This window comes from Gymnoscopelus braueri (genome assembly GCF_963280865.1).
Source record: "Gymnoscopelus braueri genome assembly, chromosome: 1".
Taxonomy (NCBI): Eukaryota; Metazoa; Chordata; class Actinopteri; order Myctophiformes; family Myctophidae; genus Gymnoscopelus; species Gymnoscopelus braueri.
In genome coordinates, this window is record NC_137603.1 from 45,828,145 (window position 1) to 45,848,713 (window position 20,569).

The 20,569-nt window shown below is 39.7% G+C and overlaps 2 protein-coding genes across 3 annotated transcripts in view; one reads left to right on the forward strand and one right to left on the reverse strand.

Annotated features, from left to right (window-relative positions):
• Positions 1-715: 715 nt before the first annotated feature.
• rnaset2 (ribonuclease T2) lies at positions 716-9,470 on the reverse strand. Its single transcript, XM_080439026.1, has 10 exons — positions 9,326-9,470; positions 8,195-8,275; positions 7,806-7,860; positions 6,958-7,007; positions 6,310-6,367; positions 5,960-6,024; positions 3,099-3,212; positions 2,968-3,013; positions 2,227-2,301; positions 716-1,580 (listed from the first exon to the last, which is right to left on the reverse strand). The coding sequence occupies exons 2-10, from the start codon at positions 8,266-8,268 to the stop codon at positions 1,389-1,391; spliced, it is 729 nt and encodes a 242-aa protein (XP_080295152.1). The 5' UTR covers positions 8,269-8,275; positions 9,326-9,470; the 3' UTR covers positions 716-1,388.
• A 3,284-nt stretch (positions 9,471-12,754) lies between these two features.
• The window catches only part of myom2b (myomesin 2b), a 51,240-nt gene continuing 43,425 nt past the window's right edge, over positions 12,755-20,569 (forward strand). For both annotated transcript variants that reach the window (XR_013933217.1, XM_080429278.1), the window contains exons 1-4: positions 12,755-12,868; positions 16,957-17,063; positions 19,583-19,640; positions 19,839-19,993. Coding sequence is in view for 1 of the 2 variants with exons in the window: in XM_080429278.1 (XP_080285404.1) it covers positions 16,978-17,063; positions 19,583-19,640; positions 19,839-19,993 (299 nt within the window). In the remaining variant the exon portion in view is untranslated. The remainder of the gene's footprint in view (positions 12,869-16,956; positions 17,064-19,582; positions 19,641-19,838; positions 19,994-20,569) is intronic.

Sequence of the window (20,569 nt, forward strand, 5' to 3'; positions counted from 1 at the left end):
CAATGAGTTAAAGACAAATTGTTTTTTTTGGAGGGGATAGTTTTTTTACTTGTGGATTGTAGTCTACCAATGTATATAAAATTGTAGTACTTTGATCATTTGGAGATGGGTGAAAATTTAGTTCAAGTTTATTTATGCCTACCATTTGTAATGTAAAAAGAATATTGTAATGAGCAGAAATGTATTGTTATGGGGGTACATTCTGATTTTTTTTTTTTTCTTATAGCATTTTTTGATTTCTGAAGCAAACAGATGTTTCCTAATGGATTCTTATAGAAATGACCGGAGGTCCTTTTTAATCTATAGGATCCAAAATAGCTTTTCCAACAGGTAGAACATTGTTCAATAGGATTTCAAAAAGATTCTGATGAAATCAGGAAATCCTATAGAATTCTTATACAGTAGGTATTTCATAATCCATAATTCAGAATCCTATAGGATTATATTGGAAAATCCTATAGCATATTTAGACTCAGGAGGTATTGTATATTAATGTATGCTGTAATAATTTATGTTGTAATGTATTGTTCTCCACCCGATTCACCCAAATGTCACTAGGTAGAAACTGCATCCATTTTAACGATGCAGTGAATCTCTTTAGCCACATGGTGGCACCAAATGAACAAATGCCTAAAAGAACACTGACAGCGACACAGAAAATATAACAACTCTGAGACTTGAAGAGAACAAAATGTATGCCAGAGAGCACAATAAATAAGAAAATGAGTGTTTTGTTATCACTTCAAACACATTTAATAATGGCAGTCAAGTACACTTCAGAAGTCATACATTTAATGATTGCAAAAAAGATTCTTAATTGTTCATAATTGTAACTATTATTACACAGAATAACTGCTTAACACCATTAATTCATTCGTAACATAATTGCACTAATCAAATTATTGCATTAACTAACCAACAAAATAAGACTAATTATAGACTGAACAACACTGTTAGAATCAACACTTTATACACTTCAGTTTGTGTGTGATAAAATGTTTTATACTCATACAGTAGATTGCCACATCCCTGAGAAACAATAACAATAATATTGGCCACTGTCAAAGTCAAAGTAAGAAGAGTAGCTCCAGCATAACAGCTTTGATATATCCATGTCTGCAATAAACACTTAACCATTTAAACCTGATTGCGACAAGGTTGTGAGTTTGTAGATTTGCTATTTTTGAAAGTTTTAGAAAATCTTTGCCGGTAAGGACATTGAAAGTGGTTTACCTACATGAAGCTCATAGAGACGTAGTTGTGGAGTGTGTGTGTGTGTGTGTGTGTGTGTGTGTGTGTGTGTGTGTGTGTGTGTGTGTGTGTGTGTTCATGCATGTAATGGTTTGTTATGGATGCTGTATAATGGATAAATGCAGTATGGGAGTATTTTAGTATGTAGTTTGTGGTACAGGTGGATAGTAAACAGGCACGTCGTGATCACACACTCTGAACCCTGGTGCAGCAACAAACTGGTCTCCCCGGGCAACATGTTCCATGGTGATCTGCTTCTCACAGTCGACAAGGGTGAATTCAGTGCTGAAACAGACTTCAATCTGGCCCAGGATCTGAACACCATTAGCCTGGAAACACCCCCACACACAAACATACAGACACAAATCAATACACACAAATGCATGTGGCAGACTATCTGGGAAGCCTCTCTTACTGTAGTCATCATGGCTCCCACCTGAGGAACTCCTCATGAGAGGATCTGGTGATTGTGGAGACTAGTTTTTTAACCACTTTAACCTTAGCGTCCCAATTCTTGGCATGTCATAATAACAACATTCAGTGAAAATAGGCAAACATTCTGCGGCAATAGCCCATCTACAAGATCAATGCGTTGTGATCTTGTAGATGGGCTATTTCGGCCCTTGAACCATCTCAGTCTTGCCTGTGACTTACGCAAAGGAAAACAAAACAAACCCCCTAAAATCGAAATAATAAAAGATAGATATAATACACACAAATGGTCAATATTAAATGTTTATACGTGTCTGCCTAGAGTCTATATTTAACATAATGTACACATAATGTAATCTTTTCATTGTGACCTCGGAGTACACCAAAGTTACACATACAGCTTCATTAATGCAGTTTTAATATAATTCAGCAATATGTGTTTCAAGTTTCAGCCCTTCGCCCACTTTATCAAAGTCAGTATGGCGCTCTGGAAAAAATGCTGCCCACCCATCATCTACACAGGTATTCGTATGTGAATTTTACCTTGGTTTGATGAGCACACTGGATCTTAGGTTTGATACCATAGACGTTCTCAATGGCTGCTTCAATGTCTGCAAACTACACAGACATTAAATGGTTTAATTAATAAGTCCACATAAAGAGCAAAGAGCATTACATACTGAGGTGGTAAAAGAACAATGTATGGACATAATATATACAAGGTGGAAACCTTGTATGTTACTTTTCAGGAAATGGAAAAAAAATATGTGTTCCAATGTAGCTATTATTTTGTCACAAGCTCTTGTTAATACTTTTCATTGCTTACATACATACATACATAGGCGAAAATGTTCAATCTTGTCAAAACATTGCCGATTTACAAGATTACAATGCGATGCACTTTGAGCTTGTAGATCGGCTATTTTTGCTACTTTGCTAAGTAAAAAATAGAGCATTCATTTATAAAAATACATAAAAAAAGATGGAAATATGGAGATACAAGGTTTCTGCCCAACAGTAATAATATACACTGTAGGTACATGGCATACATGGCAGAAAAAGTGATCGGCAATACAATCATATGACTTCACATTAATACATCACTTTGCTATCTTCTAAGATGCCAATGTAATATGACATGATTTGACTTCCAGAGTGGTATAACTAATTAAAATAAAATGCTCACCGAGTATGTCAACTAACTATAAAACACAACATTTACTCAGATTGCAATATAAAACATTTATTATACACCATCACAATAAACCATACAACAGAAGTTACCTTGTAGTATTCCTCTGATGGGGTGACATTGAACTTCTTCAGGGCTCTGTGGTGAAAGCAAAAGGTAAGGTTTAGATTTTAGGCATCAACCAGTACAGCACAATGAAAATGTGTGCGTGTGTGCTTCGTACCCATCCAGATCCACTTTATGGTACAGTTCCAGTGCCTTGCTGAAGTACTTATGTTCGCTGTTCAGAGAATCTGCCTTGGCTGCACATGTACCATGCTTATGCCACTCATACTTCCTGTTCAAACGGACAGACACAACAGTGGGAGTGAGTAGCAACACAATGTGAAGAGTGGCAACTAAAAAGACAGGAACAGTAGCAGACAAAATGGTACCATTACATTTTTGCCATGGAGGAACATTGTGAATCAATTAACTTTGTTGTGGACATTATTGAGTCATTGCGGAAAGAGTTACAGACAGAGACAGACTCATTACAATAGTTTCTCAATCACTTCGCGGCCGGTGCCGGCCCGCCCTATACGCGAACTACGCAGCTGCTTAGGGCCCCGGGAGTTGCCAGAGGCCCCCGCAGGCTGCCGTCCAAACTAATAGGTTTGTTTGCCGTTTGTTTCTGTTGAATTGAACTGATCGGACGACAAGCGAGCGTCATCATTGTCACGTTTGTTCTGAGAGCCAGGGAGGAATGTTCACTGTTTGTTCACTGTACTGAATGTCACTTGTTGTACTCGTGTTGGGGAACATTAATTAGCATCATAATAGCAGCGATTATCGTCCTATCCATGATGACGATTTCAGCGGAGGTATTGTGGTGTATGAACTCACCTGTTTTTGCCATATTTGCTACCAATAATAGAAAAGGATTAATAAGGAACCTGATTGATAAGAAGATCAAAAATAACTATCCCCATCCACACAGTGATAATGTTTTATTTTATTTTTATTGTATGTTTTTGCATACCATACATTTTTCCAATGTTCCCTGTGCTCTATTAAATATGTGGACAAAATTTTCCCTAAATCTCTGTAATTGGTGTTGGACAGATGGACAAGGCCGGCACTGTTCGCGGCTCAACTAGAGACAGATTGACAGAAAGAAAGATGGATGGATGAATAGATAGACAGAATATTAGAATCCTGGAAATACAATCCTGGAAAGAGCAGAGGTTGGTGAGCATGTCAGACAGACACATTAACTAAAGGGTGATTTATACTAAGTTGCGTGCCACTGTCACCAGTGGTGGAAAAAGTACTCACATAACAATAGAAATACTCTGTTACAAGCAAAAGTCCAGAATTAAAAATGTACTTGAGTAAAAGTACAAAAGTATTGGTATCAAAATGGTCTTAGCTAAAGGTCCGGGCGCCCGGCCCACTAGCCGCGCACGGGGCTCTAGCGAGGGCTGGCTTATTTTGGGGTACCAAAATCGTGGGATAAAAATTTCCCCAAAAAAAGTAAAAAAAAAAAATGTAATACAAAAAAAAAATACATGGGGGACCCCCTGGGGGTCCGCGGACCCCCTGGGAGTCTTGGGACCCCCGCGAAACATCGCGGACCCCTTCGGCTGTTTTTTTTTTTTCATGAAGGTGGTTGCTTGTTCCTGGCGCACATCTGGCAACACTGACCTGTCTGCTTGTCTGGCCCCAACGTGGCAACCCAGACTGCTGAGCGGCTGCGTTGAGACACTGGCGTTTTTTTATGTTTTGTGTGGGATGTGCATGACATATTAGCGTGAGTGTGGTCGTGTGATAGAGAGACATGAGCAAAGTGAAAGCAACGGCGGGGGTTGAAGCGAAGTGGTCGCGTCGCGTGTGTTGTTGTTGTGGGGAGATTTCAATAGCAACTGCGTGGTGTTGCTTTCGGTTTCGCTCGCCGGTGGTCGGTGGTGGTGCTCACGCTAAAGGGAACAAAATGATGTACCCGTTAGGGCATTCACAACTAATGATTTTTACTAGTCGACTCATTTGACCAAGTAGTAGTCGACTAGTCGAAATTTACATTTAAAAAAAAAATTAGGGGGGGGGCATTGTTTTAATGCCATCCTACTACTATATTACTATTATTATTATCCTCCTGCCCTTATTTTTATGGCGTTTTAAGGGAAGCGCTTCTGGCACAGCAGCACAGCACCACAGCAGCGTCTCCAAGGATCCCCATTGCCCAATAATAGGCTTTTATTGGGCATACTTTTGACCCCCTTTTGATAAAAATAAAGTCAGGAGGATAATAATAATAGTAAGATGGGCCATTACTATGGCATTAAAACAAATGACAAAAATAAATTAAAAAAAAAAGTTTTTTTTTTTTTCAACTATTCGACTAGTACCAACAAAGTCGACTAGTGGTTATACTAGTCGACTAGTCGACTAGTTGGTGAAAGCCCTAGTACCCGTAATGTTGTCCGGCTCGCAGTGTTTCGGTTGCGCTCGGCGGTGGTCGGTGCTGACGCTAAGGAACAACATGGTTGACCCGTAATGTTGTGAGTTTGTGCTGGCCGCAATTAATTATGCTCCGAGGCAAATGTGTGGTGAGCAATGAAAAGTAGCCTACGCCACCCGTAAATTAATTGCTCACGTTGTGGCTTGTGTTGTTAGTGACATGTGATATGTTGTTGTTGTGTTTAGTGCGAAACAATGAGATGGGAAAATTATGGCTTTTCATCTCTCCAATGTAATAATAGAATAGAATAGAATAGAATAGACTTTATTTGCCATTTGCACAAGTGCATAGGAAATTTTGGAGCTCAGCTCCCAGGGTCAGCATTTTAAAAAGAAGACAGAAATGTACCAAAAGTAGAAAGTACTCATTATGCAGAATGTCAGGTTTCACAGGTTTTGTGAAAATTTAACTTAAGTACAGTAGTAAATGTACTTAGTTACTTTACACCACTGACTGTCACACACCAAAAATGGCAGATTTACACACTCTCATCGCATCACGCTGCATTGTGAGCTTGTAAATCAGCTGTTGGTGTGCGACACGGCGCACAACAAAGTATAAATCAGGCATAACTGAGTCAATACCAGAATTCAGAGGAGGTCGGTTTGAGGAGGTCAGGCCAACTTTTCTCCATGTCTGGACGCAGATCCTGGGAGACACATGCACAATTATTATTTCGGAAATTAAGTATTCACATACCAAACTGGGAAAAGACAAATTCCCAACTCCTCAAACTGTTTCTCTATTTTCTTTCTCTTGCTATTTTCGAATATGTTATAGTTGAATATTATGATGAATCTTTCTTTCATGTATACATTCATAATGTAACTCCTGCGAGGAGTTGAAAGAACATGATGGATCACACACACACACACACACACACACACACACACACACACACACACACACACACACACACTTAATAGTGTCCTACCTCGATCAATGAGGAGTTGAAAGGCCATGATGAATTACAGTCAATCCCTTTATCTGGCCTGTAAAACACCCACACAGACACATGTGGGTACCATAAAACAGGTGGTTCCAGCCTAGCAGTGTGACAGCAGGGCCTTTGATTTATTCGCCTGGTTTGTTAAGGTGAATAGCTAACAACGTTTGCTTAGTGATCATATTTACCCTGCCAGTAGCAGTTGGTTGCAGGGTATTTTAATCTGTCCTGTCTGTTTGTTTGTTTGTTTGCTAGAAAGATAACTCAAGAATGGAATGGCAGATTTTCATGAACATTACTGGGATTGATCAGTAGGCTGATTATGTGTTGGGTCGATAAGGGTAACAAATGAGAGACGTAGAACAAGAGATATGGATGCGGGCAGAGTTTGCACCCCAGGTGCATTTGTTTAATTTATTCTTTTCAATTACTTTCTCCTCTCTGTGGTTTATTCTTATTTATATATAGTACTTTAATGAGTCTCTATAACAGTAAATATGCACCATTAATGTATCTATGAAAGCCAAAGCCGTAAGACCTAGCAGGGTGGTACCATTATATTGGTGCATTGGTCATGATGATGGAACACAAAACATATCCCTATAATGCTCATACAAAAACATTTTTTGGACTTACCAGAGACCATGCAGTGTCCAGGAGTTAATTTTGGCATGACAGTGTTCCATCTACAATACACAAGAGTACAGGTATTATTAGGACACCTCAGAACACACACTTTTTTGTTGCTTTGTAACTGATTTGCTGAAAGAATGAGAACACTAAGATTATAAAGACAATTAAAATGAAAGTATGGTGCAACTGTCGAAACACATTTGTTCCAAAAAGAAAAACAGAAGTATATAGCCTAACTCATTAGAGGAAGTGCAAGTACACCACTGTACCCAAACTGACCACTGACTTCTCAGAATGAGAATGTTGCCTAAGAAAACCTAGCCCGCAGACAGGGATGCAGTCAGTCGTATGACAGAAGTCACATGACAGTAAAAATGTATGAATTAGGGATGTGCTCAACACAACAGACAATTGTGAAAACCAGGAATACATGTATTAATCTACGGAGGTTCAAAAAAAAGAAAAGTCCTGTACAATACAATACAAAATAGAATATTTTTCCTTTATTCCTTAATTAAGTACAGTGCATTGTGGAGCTGATAAACTATGCACTCACAGAACAGCCTGATCAATTCAGGCTGGCACACAGCAAATCTCATGACTTGACAGAAGTCACATGCTATTTAAGGCCTAAATAATTCCTCATGGGCAACATTTGAAAGTGAAAGTGAAAGTCAGGAATGGAGATTGGCAGTTGGCACAAAATGTGTTGACAAAAGAGGAACAACGGTGGTGTACCCAGCGCACACCACGCTGATCGAGTGACACACTCAGCTAAGAATATAAAGTGTTAAAACAAAGCGCTTATCGTCTATGTCTTCATTTGAACCAGGCTAAGACTGCAAACTCACACCACAGAAGGTGGTCGGCCAGTGGTGAGTCAGGATCAGCTTGGTCCACATTTGTCTGAAAAACAGACAGACAGACAGACACACACACAAAAGTTAAAATACTGTATGTATTGAGTGTTCACCAATATGAGTAGCTTAGTTTTTGATAAAAAAAAGTACCTAAAATTCTGGGGGAAAATGTGAGGTTACAGAACAGCTTTATATGGGAGGGAGGGAAGTATATATCCATCCATCCAAGCATGGATGCATGGATGGATGGATGGATGGATGGATGGATGACTAGATATTGAGGAGGTACTGTATGTACCGTTGGTATATATCATTAACAGTTTAAGATTGACCGTTGTGCTGTTATAGAAGGTGACATATGAAGACACTGTATAACTTACGGATGTGGCCCTATGTAGGCGGTGGACACCAGGGCAGCTCCAAGGTATAGCAGGAGAGTAGCTGAGCGTCTCATGTCTGTCCTATAGATTTAGATGTCACATGTTAGGCTTTTAGAAAGAGTGACATTAACAAGAGGACATTTATGATGGCAAGTGGGAAGTGGCACTACAATAGTCTGGCAAACGCACCTCTGTTGGTGCAGTGGTACTGAATCACGTTAGCCAGACTACTGTACATGTCTGTCTCTGAGACAATTATATAAATAACGATTTTCTTAATGAATTATCAACATACAGATGATGCTGTGAGAGAAAAAAAAAATTGCCCACAAATGGACTAACAGTACATCATGTTACTCATAGTGTATTCAAATTCAAAGTACCTGCACACACATCATAAAATGAAAGGAGGATGTGTAAAAGAGGAAGTGAGAAGAAGTAATAAAGAAAGCCGGTCCCACATCAAAGAAACGTAGACCACATGCATCATGAGTGAGAGCACCTCTCGTTTTTCTTGATAATTTGATAGATTCCACAGTAGCATAGTAGTAGGCTATGCCAAGCATGTTTCATTCTGTTTAATATTGGTTTACTACTACACTGAAGGAGCTCCAGGTTGTATTCCTAGTGTTGATGATGACTGGTATATTATTGTATGTCTTTAAATGTCTCTATGAATTGAATACACAAGACCACAATGGAAATAAGCCCTCAGGGCTTTTTGTGTTATCCTTTTTAGCATCATTGTATATTCGTACCACTGTACCATTTGCAAACTGTTAATAAAGTATTCAATCAATACATTCAACAGTGTGCTGTTCCTGATATGTTAGAAGAGGAGCATATGGTAATTGTGGGTGTAATAATGGTGGCAACACTCAAAAGCAACAAGAAAAGACTAACCACTTGAAATTGCATTAGACCCACGAATGAAAAATGTCGACAAAATAAGTAGTGTTTTAATAAAGAATAGTTAATACCTAAAATAATATCACTACTATTACCAGATCGTATCATGAGCCGTCGGTCAACTCAAAACTGCGTCAGCCAAAGTTATATTCTATCTACTTAATTAATACAAATAAATAGCTTAAAACCAACCACGTATTAAACATAGAACTAAATGCTCACCTCGTGTTCAGGATGCCCAAGCAAAGCCTCGTAGTTCTTAATACTAGAGCTGTAGGTTGTAGTAGTTTCTTTCTTGGAGCTACAATAAAGCCAGTTGTTTACAGTCAGTCAAAGATATCAAAACACTTTTCACAGTACGTCCCAAAACCTGTCTGTCATATCCTGCGTCATCACGTGACGCACGCGCACCTCCTCTGGTAGATGTAGTTTTATTTGTGTAGTCATTGTAGTTCATTTTGGGCCAGCTGGCTTGGTGAAAGAAACGAACAGCTTTCGTGATTCCGGGTTTGTTTGTAATTGGCAGTGGAGTGGTGTAAAGTAACATTTACTCAAGTACTGTACTACTGCTTAAGTACAATGAGGAACTTTTACTTTACTGGTGTAATTCCAATTTTCAGTACTTTTACTTCTACTCCACTACATCTCCGAGGCAAATATTATACTTTTACTCCACTACAATTATATTACCCACGGTACATTTCGGCCATTTGAAAGCCGATACAAGCTATACAAGCTCACAATGCGTCGTGATGTGGTGCATTGTGAGCTTGTAGATCTGCTATTTTCAAAATATACATTTAATACATTTGAAAACTTGTGAAATGTGACATTCTGCATAGTGAGTACTTTCTACTTTTGTTACTTTAAGTACATTTTGATGCCAATATTTTTGTACTTCTACTCAAGTGAATTTTGAATTCCGGACCTTTTTTCCTACATTGCAGTATTGATAAATTTACTTGAGTAAAAAATATGAGTACTTCTTCCATCACTGGATGTAGATTACTTTTATTCTGTTCCCCTTCACTCCAGGCTACCTCCCAGTCATGTTACAAGCCTACTCAGGATGACCAGCAGAGGGCTCTCTCTGACAACTCATAGGATGAGACGGGATAAACATATTCTGATCCTTAGAGGGACATTCAGGTGTCATCATAGCAGCAACAAGGTTGAAAGAGGGGAAAGGTAAGAGTAGGCCTAGAATAAAATAAAAAAAGATGAACAAAAAAAAATTGTTAACTTGCTTAGATTCTGTCGGCAATGGGTCTCTGAATGAATGCATGTAGTATGCAATGGTGTAAAGTAACTTAGCACATTTACTCAAGTACTGTACTTAAGTCCAATTTTGAGGTATTTTTTTTTACTTTACTGGAGTATTTCCAATTTTCAATACTTTTACTTCTACTCCATTACATCTCAGAGGCAAATATTGTACTTTTACTCCACTAAACGTTACTAGTTACTTTGCAGATATAAATTATTATATCATAAAATATTATTATACATAGGCTATTTGAAAATAGCCGATCTACAAAAACAAATGCCGATCTACAAGCTCTACAAGCTACGAAGCTATGAGCTTGTAGATCTGCTATCTTCAAACATTTTAGCACTTTTACTTTTGGTACTTTAAGTATATTTTGACTTTTGTACTTTTACTCAAGTAACATTTTGAACACATGCCTTTTACTTGTAACAGAGTATTTCTACATTGTGGTATTGCTATTTTTACTTAAGTAATATAGTTGAGTACTTCATACTGTAGGTATATCACCAATGAATATATTATGGAATATTTTTTATAGTTTGTCAACAAAGATGTATATGAATGAATGAAAATGCTATGTATAGGCTACATTATGTCAGCAAATATCGGAATGAATATGCAGTATGTAAGCCTACAGTCTGTAAACAATGATAATATGATAGAATATTATGTTTATAAACAGTTATCCTAACAAGTTCTCAGGTCTACACAAATGTAGCCAGCACGGGTAGAGAGAACAGTGAACATAACAAAAGAGATGCGCACGGAATAGAAATCAAGGACAAAAAAATAAATAAATCATGTGCAAATCTCATAAACCCACCACATCTGTTTTCTCTCTTTGTGTTCCGTATGTATGCCAGGGTGTACCAGAGGTGGATGAGAATGCTGTGCCTAATACCTCAATGATAGGTAAGCCTCCAGTAGCTTATCCTACCAACCATGCAATGTGTACCAAGCGTTGTCTATGGCTTTTAAATTAGTGAAGGGCAGTGTTGTGAGACACACATTGATATTGGCAAGTTACACTGAAGGAAAAATCCTGAATCCTGATTTAGACTTACTTGTGCGTCTGTCGCTCGCACCCAAAATAGCAGATCTGCAAGCTCACAGCATGTGACTCTGCGTCTGCGACACATTGTAAGCTTGTAGATCTTATATTTACGGTGTGAGACACCAACGTGCAAGTAAGTATAAATCAGGCGAAAGATTACCTGCACTCCATGCATGCACCATTATTCAGTTTTTCTTGTATTTTCATTTAAATTTTGGCTTGGATTTCTCTCTCTCTCTCTCTCTCTCTCTCTGTCTCTCTCTGTCTCTCTCTGTCTCTCTCTCTCTCTCTCTCTGTCTCTCTCTGTCTCTCTCTGTCTCTGTCTCTCTCTGTCTCTCTCTGTCTGTCTCTCTCTCTCTCTCTCTGTCTCTCTCTGTCTCTCTCTGTCTCTGTCTCTCTCTGTCTCTCTCTGTCTCTCTCTGTCTCTCTCTCTCTCTCTCTGTCTCTCTCTGTCTCTCTCTGTCTCTGTCTCTCTCTGTCTCTCTCGGCTGTTTGTCACATTCTCCTTCTGTCTATGACTCACAAATACTTTTCCCGCTTTCCCCCCTCTTTTTTTCTCTGGTACCTTTTCCCCATGCTGTCTGCACCACCATTCTCCCATATTACTTAGGGTTTGCTCTGAAGTGAAATGTGTCTTGCTGTTCCTCAGCAGCGTCAGGAATAGTCCTGCTCTGTAACTGTAGCTACTTTTATAAATAGGCCCTGGTTAAAGTTCAGCATGTAGTACCGTGTCTTAAGATGTTTAAGAGAGATGTGCAGCCGTGATCTAGACCCTAATTTGCAGCTAGGGACTTTTAAAAGTATACCTATTAAAATGCTGTTCTTAAATATGTTAGTATGAAGTAAAACATAAAAACTAAATTGGGCACTCAAAGCATTGAGAGGTCAACTCTATGTAGCCTGTTCTGTCCTTCGAAATACTTTATAAAATCCACCAAGCAATAAAGTTGGGAACTGAATTGATTTAATAGTTTTATTATTGTAGACTAAGTTGGCCCATCTTAAACAGAGTCTTTAACAGCTTGACCAGATTGTACTATGGATCCAATAGGCTATTATCTAGAATAACACATGTTAACCATAAATAAGTATAGCAATGCCCTCCATAAGATCAGCATAGTGGGATTCCCAACTGTCTTTGGATCTCAAGTAACTTAGCAACGGCCCTGGAGCAGGGCTGTGGAGCCAACATGGCTGCCATTGAAAACGGTAATGGCCAAGCTCTTTTTCTTCAGAGGCTCTGGTCCTAGCAGCCTGCACAGTCTTGAAGGAGTCTGTTTATATATAGGCTATTCCCTCTCCTTATATGGCCTCAAGGAAAGGCAGGTGGGGGCCGTGGGAGATGGGTGGTGGAGGTTTTGATGGCCCAGTGCTTGGTTTAGGCTGACTCCCTGTGGATTGAGGCTGACGACCGAAGGCTCTGCAAAGGAACTCTCAAGGGGTAAGAAAACTACTATTTTATTCTCCTCTCTGTTGCTTTTCTCCTTATTTCTGTCAGGTGTGGCAGTTGTGAGGCGTAAAGTAGGACAAAGGGATGGGAAATGAGCAGAAAGAGGGTTGGGGCAGGCCAAGGGACGTGATGTGGAACTTAACCAAAGCTGATGAGAAATAAGATGATGAATGATATGTTGCATCAATTATGAATGACATGTGGTGATTTCATTTGCAGTGATTTACAGGAGAATCAATGTGTTGAGATTAATGACTGTCGTAGTGTTCTGTCCGTATTTATGTGTGATTGTCATAACAGTGGATAGCCCTGTATGTGATGACTGGCTAAGTGGTTAAATGGACTCCAGGGGGGAAGCCAATAGGCTGTTGATGCACTGAGTGAGACTAGGATTCCTGGTTCTTTGGTTATATTGGGTTTATTGTTGGTGTGCTGTTTTTGGACTCTAGACTGCACACATCAATTTACTGGCAATTCAGCCTCCAATTGGATGCTTATTGTATTCCCTGTTATCACCAGAGCAATTTGTTAATGCAAATTGTATTGAAAAGCAAAGCAAATCAAATCAAAATCTGATTTGTGATCTGTTAGGGATAGCCTTCGCTTTAGGACATCAGAGGTTTGTTGATTTATGGCTGGCTGGGAGCTTGTTGAGGTATGGTTGGGAGCTTGGGGGCTTGAGCAGAGCATTTTTTAGATCAGAGAGGCTTGGGTGTCATTTGGCAGGCATTTGTGAGCAGTTACAGTACAGCTTGGAATTAAAGTTGCAGAGGTCTGTTACAAGTGATGTAGGACTAATGGGATTAGCATATGACTGTCAGTTCAGACCACTAGCTTTTGGGCTGCATTGGGTTTAGTGCTGTCATTCTATTAGGAAGCAAGGGGAGATTGCAAAAAAAATCTCTTTATTCTGTGTGCCCTTGAATAAGAGCATTAGCTATAACATTCTTACACTATGCTATCTGTGCAGTTGTAGTAGTTGTTATCATTGAATAATAATGGTACGAGGTTCACACAATTGTTTTTTATTCCTTATTATTTATTGAAGGATTCAGGGGTCAGTGGTTAAAAATTAGGGTGTCACTTGACTTGGCACTTGACTGGCTGTTTTGTGGAATTAAAGTTTGGTTAGTAATTGGGGAATTGGTGTAGAGTATAGCATAGATTGATGAGACTCAGTGTTAATTTAACTCTGTAAGAATCAGTAGAATCAGAGTGTAAAATAAGGTTTTCATTTGGGTCCATTTTACTCTCTGAGAGTGAAATAAACATTTTCTGCATAGGAATATCTCTGCATGTACTGTAGTGTGCAGGGTGAGGTTGGTAGTTGGGTTAGTTAGTGGTTCATGTTTCAGTTGACCCTATTTCTGGTCTCTGAATACTAAGATGATGTAAGACAATTATGTTCTCACTCCAACAGTGTGCATATGACGTATGACATAGTAGTGATGCTCTTACTGCACTGCAGTGTGCAACATACATCTTTGTTTGGACTTCAGATACTTCCTGTTCATCAGGAAAGTGAAGATTGATTCACACTTATCACACTATAAGCATTCCTACTGAATTTGTTGCACTTTAATTTCTCCAAATATCAGAGTCATGAATAGACCTTTGGCCAGTCTAAGACCTTTATAGATGCTTTGTTATTGCTCTTCTTCTACAAAGGTACAATTTTGTCCATAACATTTAAATAGCGTGATAGTATCCTCAATAGGACTGTGGAGGTAACATGGTTGCCACTGAAATGTGCAAAAGCCAAACTCACTATATATGGCACTGCTGTGAGGTAGCCAAATGGCTCTGGTGATGTAATGGAATACTATGAATAGCAAAATGGAGACTGAACTGTGTGCCCCTGCTGTCACATGAAAAGTCAACTGTTTGTATTTTCTTGCTTTAATTGACAACTTCCATGATCCTTTGTGTGCCAAGAAGGTTTTACGTCCCCAAGTTGCGCAACACCTTATGAAACTACATTGTACAAAAATATTGGATCCTAAGGGAAGACTCTTTCATTGGTGAAAATATTTTTTTTCCTTTTTATTCACTGTACTCCACTGATTATTATTTTTACTGTAGCAATAGTGTAATAGGCTGTCTTTCTGTATACTGTGTATAGACTGTCACATGTCTATACATATGTCTACGCATATCTTTATGTGTGTGTCCGTATGCATGTGTGTGCCTGTCTGTCTGTCTGTCTGTATATATATATAGATATGCATAATATGTTTTGTGTGTGTCTACAGTACAGTATACTGTTTGCATACTGTTTGCATAGTGTGTGTGTGTGTGTGTGTGTGTGTGTGTGTGTGTGTGTGTGTGTGTGTGTGTGTGTGTGTGTGTGTGTGTGTGTGTGTGTGTGTGTGTGTGTGTGTGTGTGTGTGTGTGTGTCATCTGTTTGTCCTTGTCATTGCTGAACCCCATGGGGTTCATAAATAAGTCATGAGAACAGTTGTGTCATTCCTATTGTTCATGAGTGTTTTTATGGTGCTGTAGCCCACCTGCTACCATGCAGTCACTTTGTTAAAGACCCCGTAAACAGGAAGTACCCTAACCCAGTATGAGTAGGCCTGTAAGCAGTATTATGTAATCCAATTTTGTCATATACACAGAATAATATGTTATAATCCACCCAGCTGTTGCAAAGAAAAGAGGTCGCACAGCTCGTAGCCCCTATGCGATAACGTTTTTAAATTTTATTTTACCAACGTTTCGACACTATATACGTCTTCTTCAGGGTATCGAATATATTGCGTCGAAACGTTGGTAAAAAAAAGAAGGGAAAAAATGTTATTGTTGTATTATGTGCATCCTCTTTTCTTTGCAACAGTTATATATCTCCCGTGGTCAGCACCACCTCACTACTGGTGTGCGCTTCTGTTCCACTGTTTGCCTGATAATCCACCCAGCCAAATGAGAATAATAAAATAAAAAAGTTAAGTATATACAATTTGCTTTCAAAGCTATGAAAAATTACTGTGGGGGGGGGGGGGGGTCCACTGAAGGCAGTGAAAGAATTGTTCTAGCCAAAATATGACGATGCACTATAGCATTAGCCTGGCATTGCCAGACTGATGATGTGGATTCACTCACATGGTCCTCCACGGTATCAGTCTGGACTTCGGCCCATAGGCAGAGAGTATGAGAAATCTGAAAATGACCGGGCCAATCAGGGGCTGCTTTTCACTGTTGTACGGACAGCAGTTGAAACGCAGTCACTGATTGGCCCCGTCATTTTCTGATTTCTCATACTCTCTGCGTATGGGCCGAAGTCCAAACTGATACCGTGGAGGAACGTGTGAGTGAATCCACATTATCAGTCTGGCAATGCCAGGATACTATAGTATGACACCCTGGCCAAAAGATGGTGGTGCACTTTAGGGTATAGCCATAGAGTTAAAAATAATAGAGAGGGCACCCGAAATCTCCTCCCATCCACTTGCATTGAGTTGCTCACCCAGCGCATAGTCCTAAATCACCCCTTCTTCCGGGTTGGAAATTTGGTGGGCGCGGCCTATTTTGGGCCCCAGTGCGTTTTGCGTCACAGAAGCGCGCAGCCCCGTGCGCAAGCTCGTGCGCATTCGCAGTAGAGCTCGTGAGAATTCGTTCATGTTGAGGCCCCTAAGCTGCACTACCATGAATGGCCAGCATGTCCATTTGGCTTCAATGAAACCACTGGGTTCTGGGGGCTTGGGTATAGCATAGACACTTTAGAAGAAGACTGGTGTAGTTCGGAATTATGCCATCAATGACACTGATGACATCACTGAAACTCACCTGGGCGTGTCATCAGGTGAGGTGTTTAGCCCCGCCCAGGAAAAACTGCTTTCATCAGGAAATGCCCAAAAGGGGGCATTTCCTGTTTACATGCTCTTAGTTTAATGTCTTACAATATTTATTGTGTGTGTGTGTGTGTGTGTGTGTGTGTGTGTGTGTGTGTGTGTGTGTGTGTGTGTGTGTGTGTGTGTGTGTGTGTGTGTGTGTGTGTGTGTGTGTGTGTGTGTGTGTGTGTGTGTGTGTGTGTGTGTGTGTGTGTGTGTGTGTGTGTGCGCGTGCATGTGATGGTCTGTCAGGCTAGTTTCTACAGTGTCACCATGTCAATGTTGATCAAACCGGGGAGTTTCGACCATGAGTACTACCACAAACAGAAACGATATGTGGTGAAAGAATACACTGGCAGGTACCTTGTTCAATGCAGTTAGTCTAACATAGCACTATCACAGTAGAGCTAAAATGGCTACTAATATGGTTGTAGTAGCAGTATTAACAACCATCACCAACATTTTCTCACTCTCATGTTGTAATATAGTGACGAGTTGGAGCAGAATCTGACCACGCGTCTCCCGTTTCACGCGACGGGACTCCCCCGTCATGTCGTTTTTTTCAACGTCTCCGGTAGTCCCGCCAACTGGGGAATGCCGAAGTGCCGTTCTCAGGTTGACGCTGCCGCAAAAAACATTTAAACAAGGCAGGCGCTCAAATCTGCTTCTGCTGACTCAGAGCTATGCGAGTTGCATACCGATAATAGTCATAGAATTGTAAATCATCCCTTATGGACAACATGGGCTGCGACCTGACAGGGTCAACTGGGTTCGGCATGGTCAAATCCTACTCCAACTCTTCACCTGTTTGACGCTATGCGTGTTGCAGGCATTGGCATCACCCATGGCTGCAACCACAGACAGCGCCATTTATCGCGATCTAGATAACAATACTACACGTAACATTCGTAAAGCTAACAAAGCTTACCCTTAACTTATAAACTCATAACTGGTTTGGATAATATACTGTATACTTATAGCTTAGTTCAAAGTAAACAGTATCTGTAAGGCAAATTACATCAGCAGGGTTGTTGAAATAATGTCAGTAGTATTTCTGTACAGTAGTCTAATTCTAATATAGTACACACCAAATAGTAGATTTGGTGTGTTGGGAAGTTAAAGGTGGAATGATGTCAAAAAAATTGTTAACAGTAATATGTCTAGGTAACGATTTTCAACATTTACAGGTAAGTGCTGTATGTGGGATAACCATTAAGCAAGCTTCTTGTTTTGAATTTATGAATTAATGGCACATGATTTAAACAAATTGCAGGCCATGTAAAAACAGCCCCAACACTGGAGACTGTTTTCCAGCTTTGGGAAAGTTTTAACAAATCTAATTTGAACTGCCTATCTCAACAGGAATACTACAGTATAACAATTTGTATTTCATGTGGATTTTCACTGTAATAATATTTTGATGCATGATGGCACCCTTTTATAGCTCACTGTGCCACCATTATGTCTTTCTTTCAACTGTGTTGGTGTGAAGATAGTGTTTGTGTGTTTTGAGGAAGAGGTGTAACATGTGTCCTTTTTGTGTTTTTTCTGTTTCTACTGATTCTTAATGATTTGCTTCCCTCTCATTGTTTAGCTAAGCTAAAGATTGTGCAAGTTTCATCTTTGCTACCATAGAAGGCTTTTGCTCAAACATTTGATGTGGCCAGCTGATTTCTTCTAACATAGTGTCACATCACATGTTTTGAGTCTTACATTTCTTCTGAACAGCAATGGTCCAGTTTGAAAGTGTCAGTCATCTTTGTAATTGGCACTGAATAATGACTGGGTGGTGCTTTATTCTCAGAATGAGAACAGATGAGATTATACTACTTTGTAGATGTTCTGAAGGTATAAATTAATCTCTTATATAGAGTATAAGAGATCGTATACAGAGTGAAAATAACTAGTAATGAGGACTTTGTGATTTGTGTGAGTTTCCCCAGATCTATTAATGGCTGTCTAAATACAGAGAACCCATATGCAATTGGGTGTTTAAGTATTTCACACTGTTTGTAACTGACAGTGTCTACCCCCTGTCCCTGCATAGATGCAACTGATAGAGTTGTCATTCAATAGTGACATACTGTGTTTAACCTGCCAGGAACTCAGTCTGTTGAAGGACTGTGAAGTGCAGTTGTCCAAAAGACATCTAAGCCCCAATGCAGCTTTGATCTGTGAAATGAACTGGCAGGCAGAATATGATGGCATACACCCAGAATGCATTACTTAGTAAGCTGGAAAGGTCTCGTCAATTGGATTTACACCACATGGCATTACAATCCAAGTTGAGACTATTTGCTTATCAGATATACTTGCAGGCAAGGAGAGCGCCCCTCTAAATGTAAGCATGTGTCCTTCACCTATTCAATAGCAGGGGAAATGCTGTATTGTTTTGAAAGCCGATTTGGACACATTTGTATTTAGAGACATAACTTCTTATACGGTTGGTGCTAGACACATGATGTGTTATAACACATGCTGTGATAAGTAACACAACTTACTGTACTGTAGATATAGCCTCAAATGGTACACAGTAAATGTATCCATTTGTAACTCAGAGGGTGTGCTAATGTTACCAAATGGATCCGTAACACTGAGGATCTTTCCCTAGGACATTCATTCCGAAGACCAACCAGTAAGGGTCAGCAGTGATCAGTGTGTGGGGATATCGGGAATTGGCATAAGACTAAAGTAGGAGAAAAAAAGAGAGAAAATTGGCCAAAAAAGCTAACAAAAGGGAGGATTTTACTGTGTACTCATTAAGTGATGAATATGTTTGAATAGTTTGTATAATATTTATTGCTACCACCCAGTTGATGTTCAGGGCCTAGATTGCTGTTGTGAATGTCAGATAAACTGACTGACTGTTTGTCTACAGCTTTGGAGTGGTGCAGGACGATTACCAGTTCAAACAAGAAAAACGCAGCCAGGTGGTGGTAAGACTTTCCTTCTCTTTCACTTTCCCTTTCCTTGTCATTCAGCCATTACTGCCAGTTCCTTTAACGTTTGCATTGACCATGCTACAGTTTTTTTTTTGTTAGGAAGAAGATTATTGAAAAGTTTGTCATTATGTCAGATGATGAGCAGTTTACATTTGCAAGTTTTCATGTTCCTCATTTTGTTATTAACAATAGGTGAGGAAGAAGATGGTGGAGAAGTATATACGTGAGGAGACAATGATCAGGGGCCCAAAGTTCCTGGTCAGACTCCGATCCCACACTGTGTTTGAGAATGCTCCGGTCAAAATCTTCTGTACGGTTGAGGGCTACCCCATGCCACTTGTTAGATGGTGAGTACAAATAACCGCAATGTTAATATACTACAGTAAATGCAGTAAAACCTATACATTCCTCACTGCATTTTAAAATTCTCCAGTCAGCCTTTTTGTCACTGCAGAGGGGAATTGTTTGTTGATTCATACTCTGCGAGCCAGCAGATCTGCAAGCTCACAACATGTAGTGATGGGATTTGTTGTGACACGTTGTGAGGTTGTAGATCGGCTATTTCTGACACAAGACTCCGTCGTACGACAAACTCATGCTGTTATTATGGCATATGGCCGGCCCCCAGGCTGCCCAGTCGCTGTCTCGAAGTGTCCCTGAGCAAGACACTTAACCCCTTAACTGCTTCCCCCGGCACTGTATTAATAGGGTCCACTGCTCCTGATAGTTGGGTTCATGAAGAGGACAATTCACATGAGCAAATGTACAGTGCCAAATGAGTGGGAACAAAATTATTATTATTGATTATTGATTATTTAAGAAATGGGCCATAAAACTCAAAAGACATTATAGCCCTCCTCTCCTCTCTACTCTTTGTGACAAAGAGTAATTGTGTTGTGTAATTGTCACTTTAATTAATGATA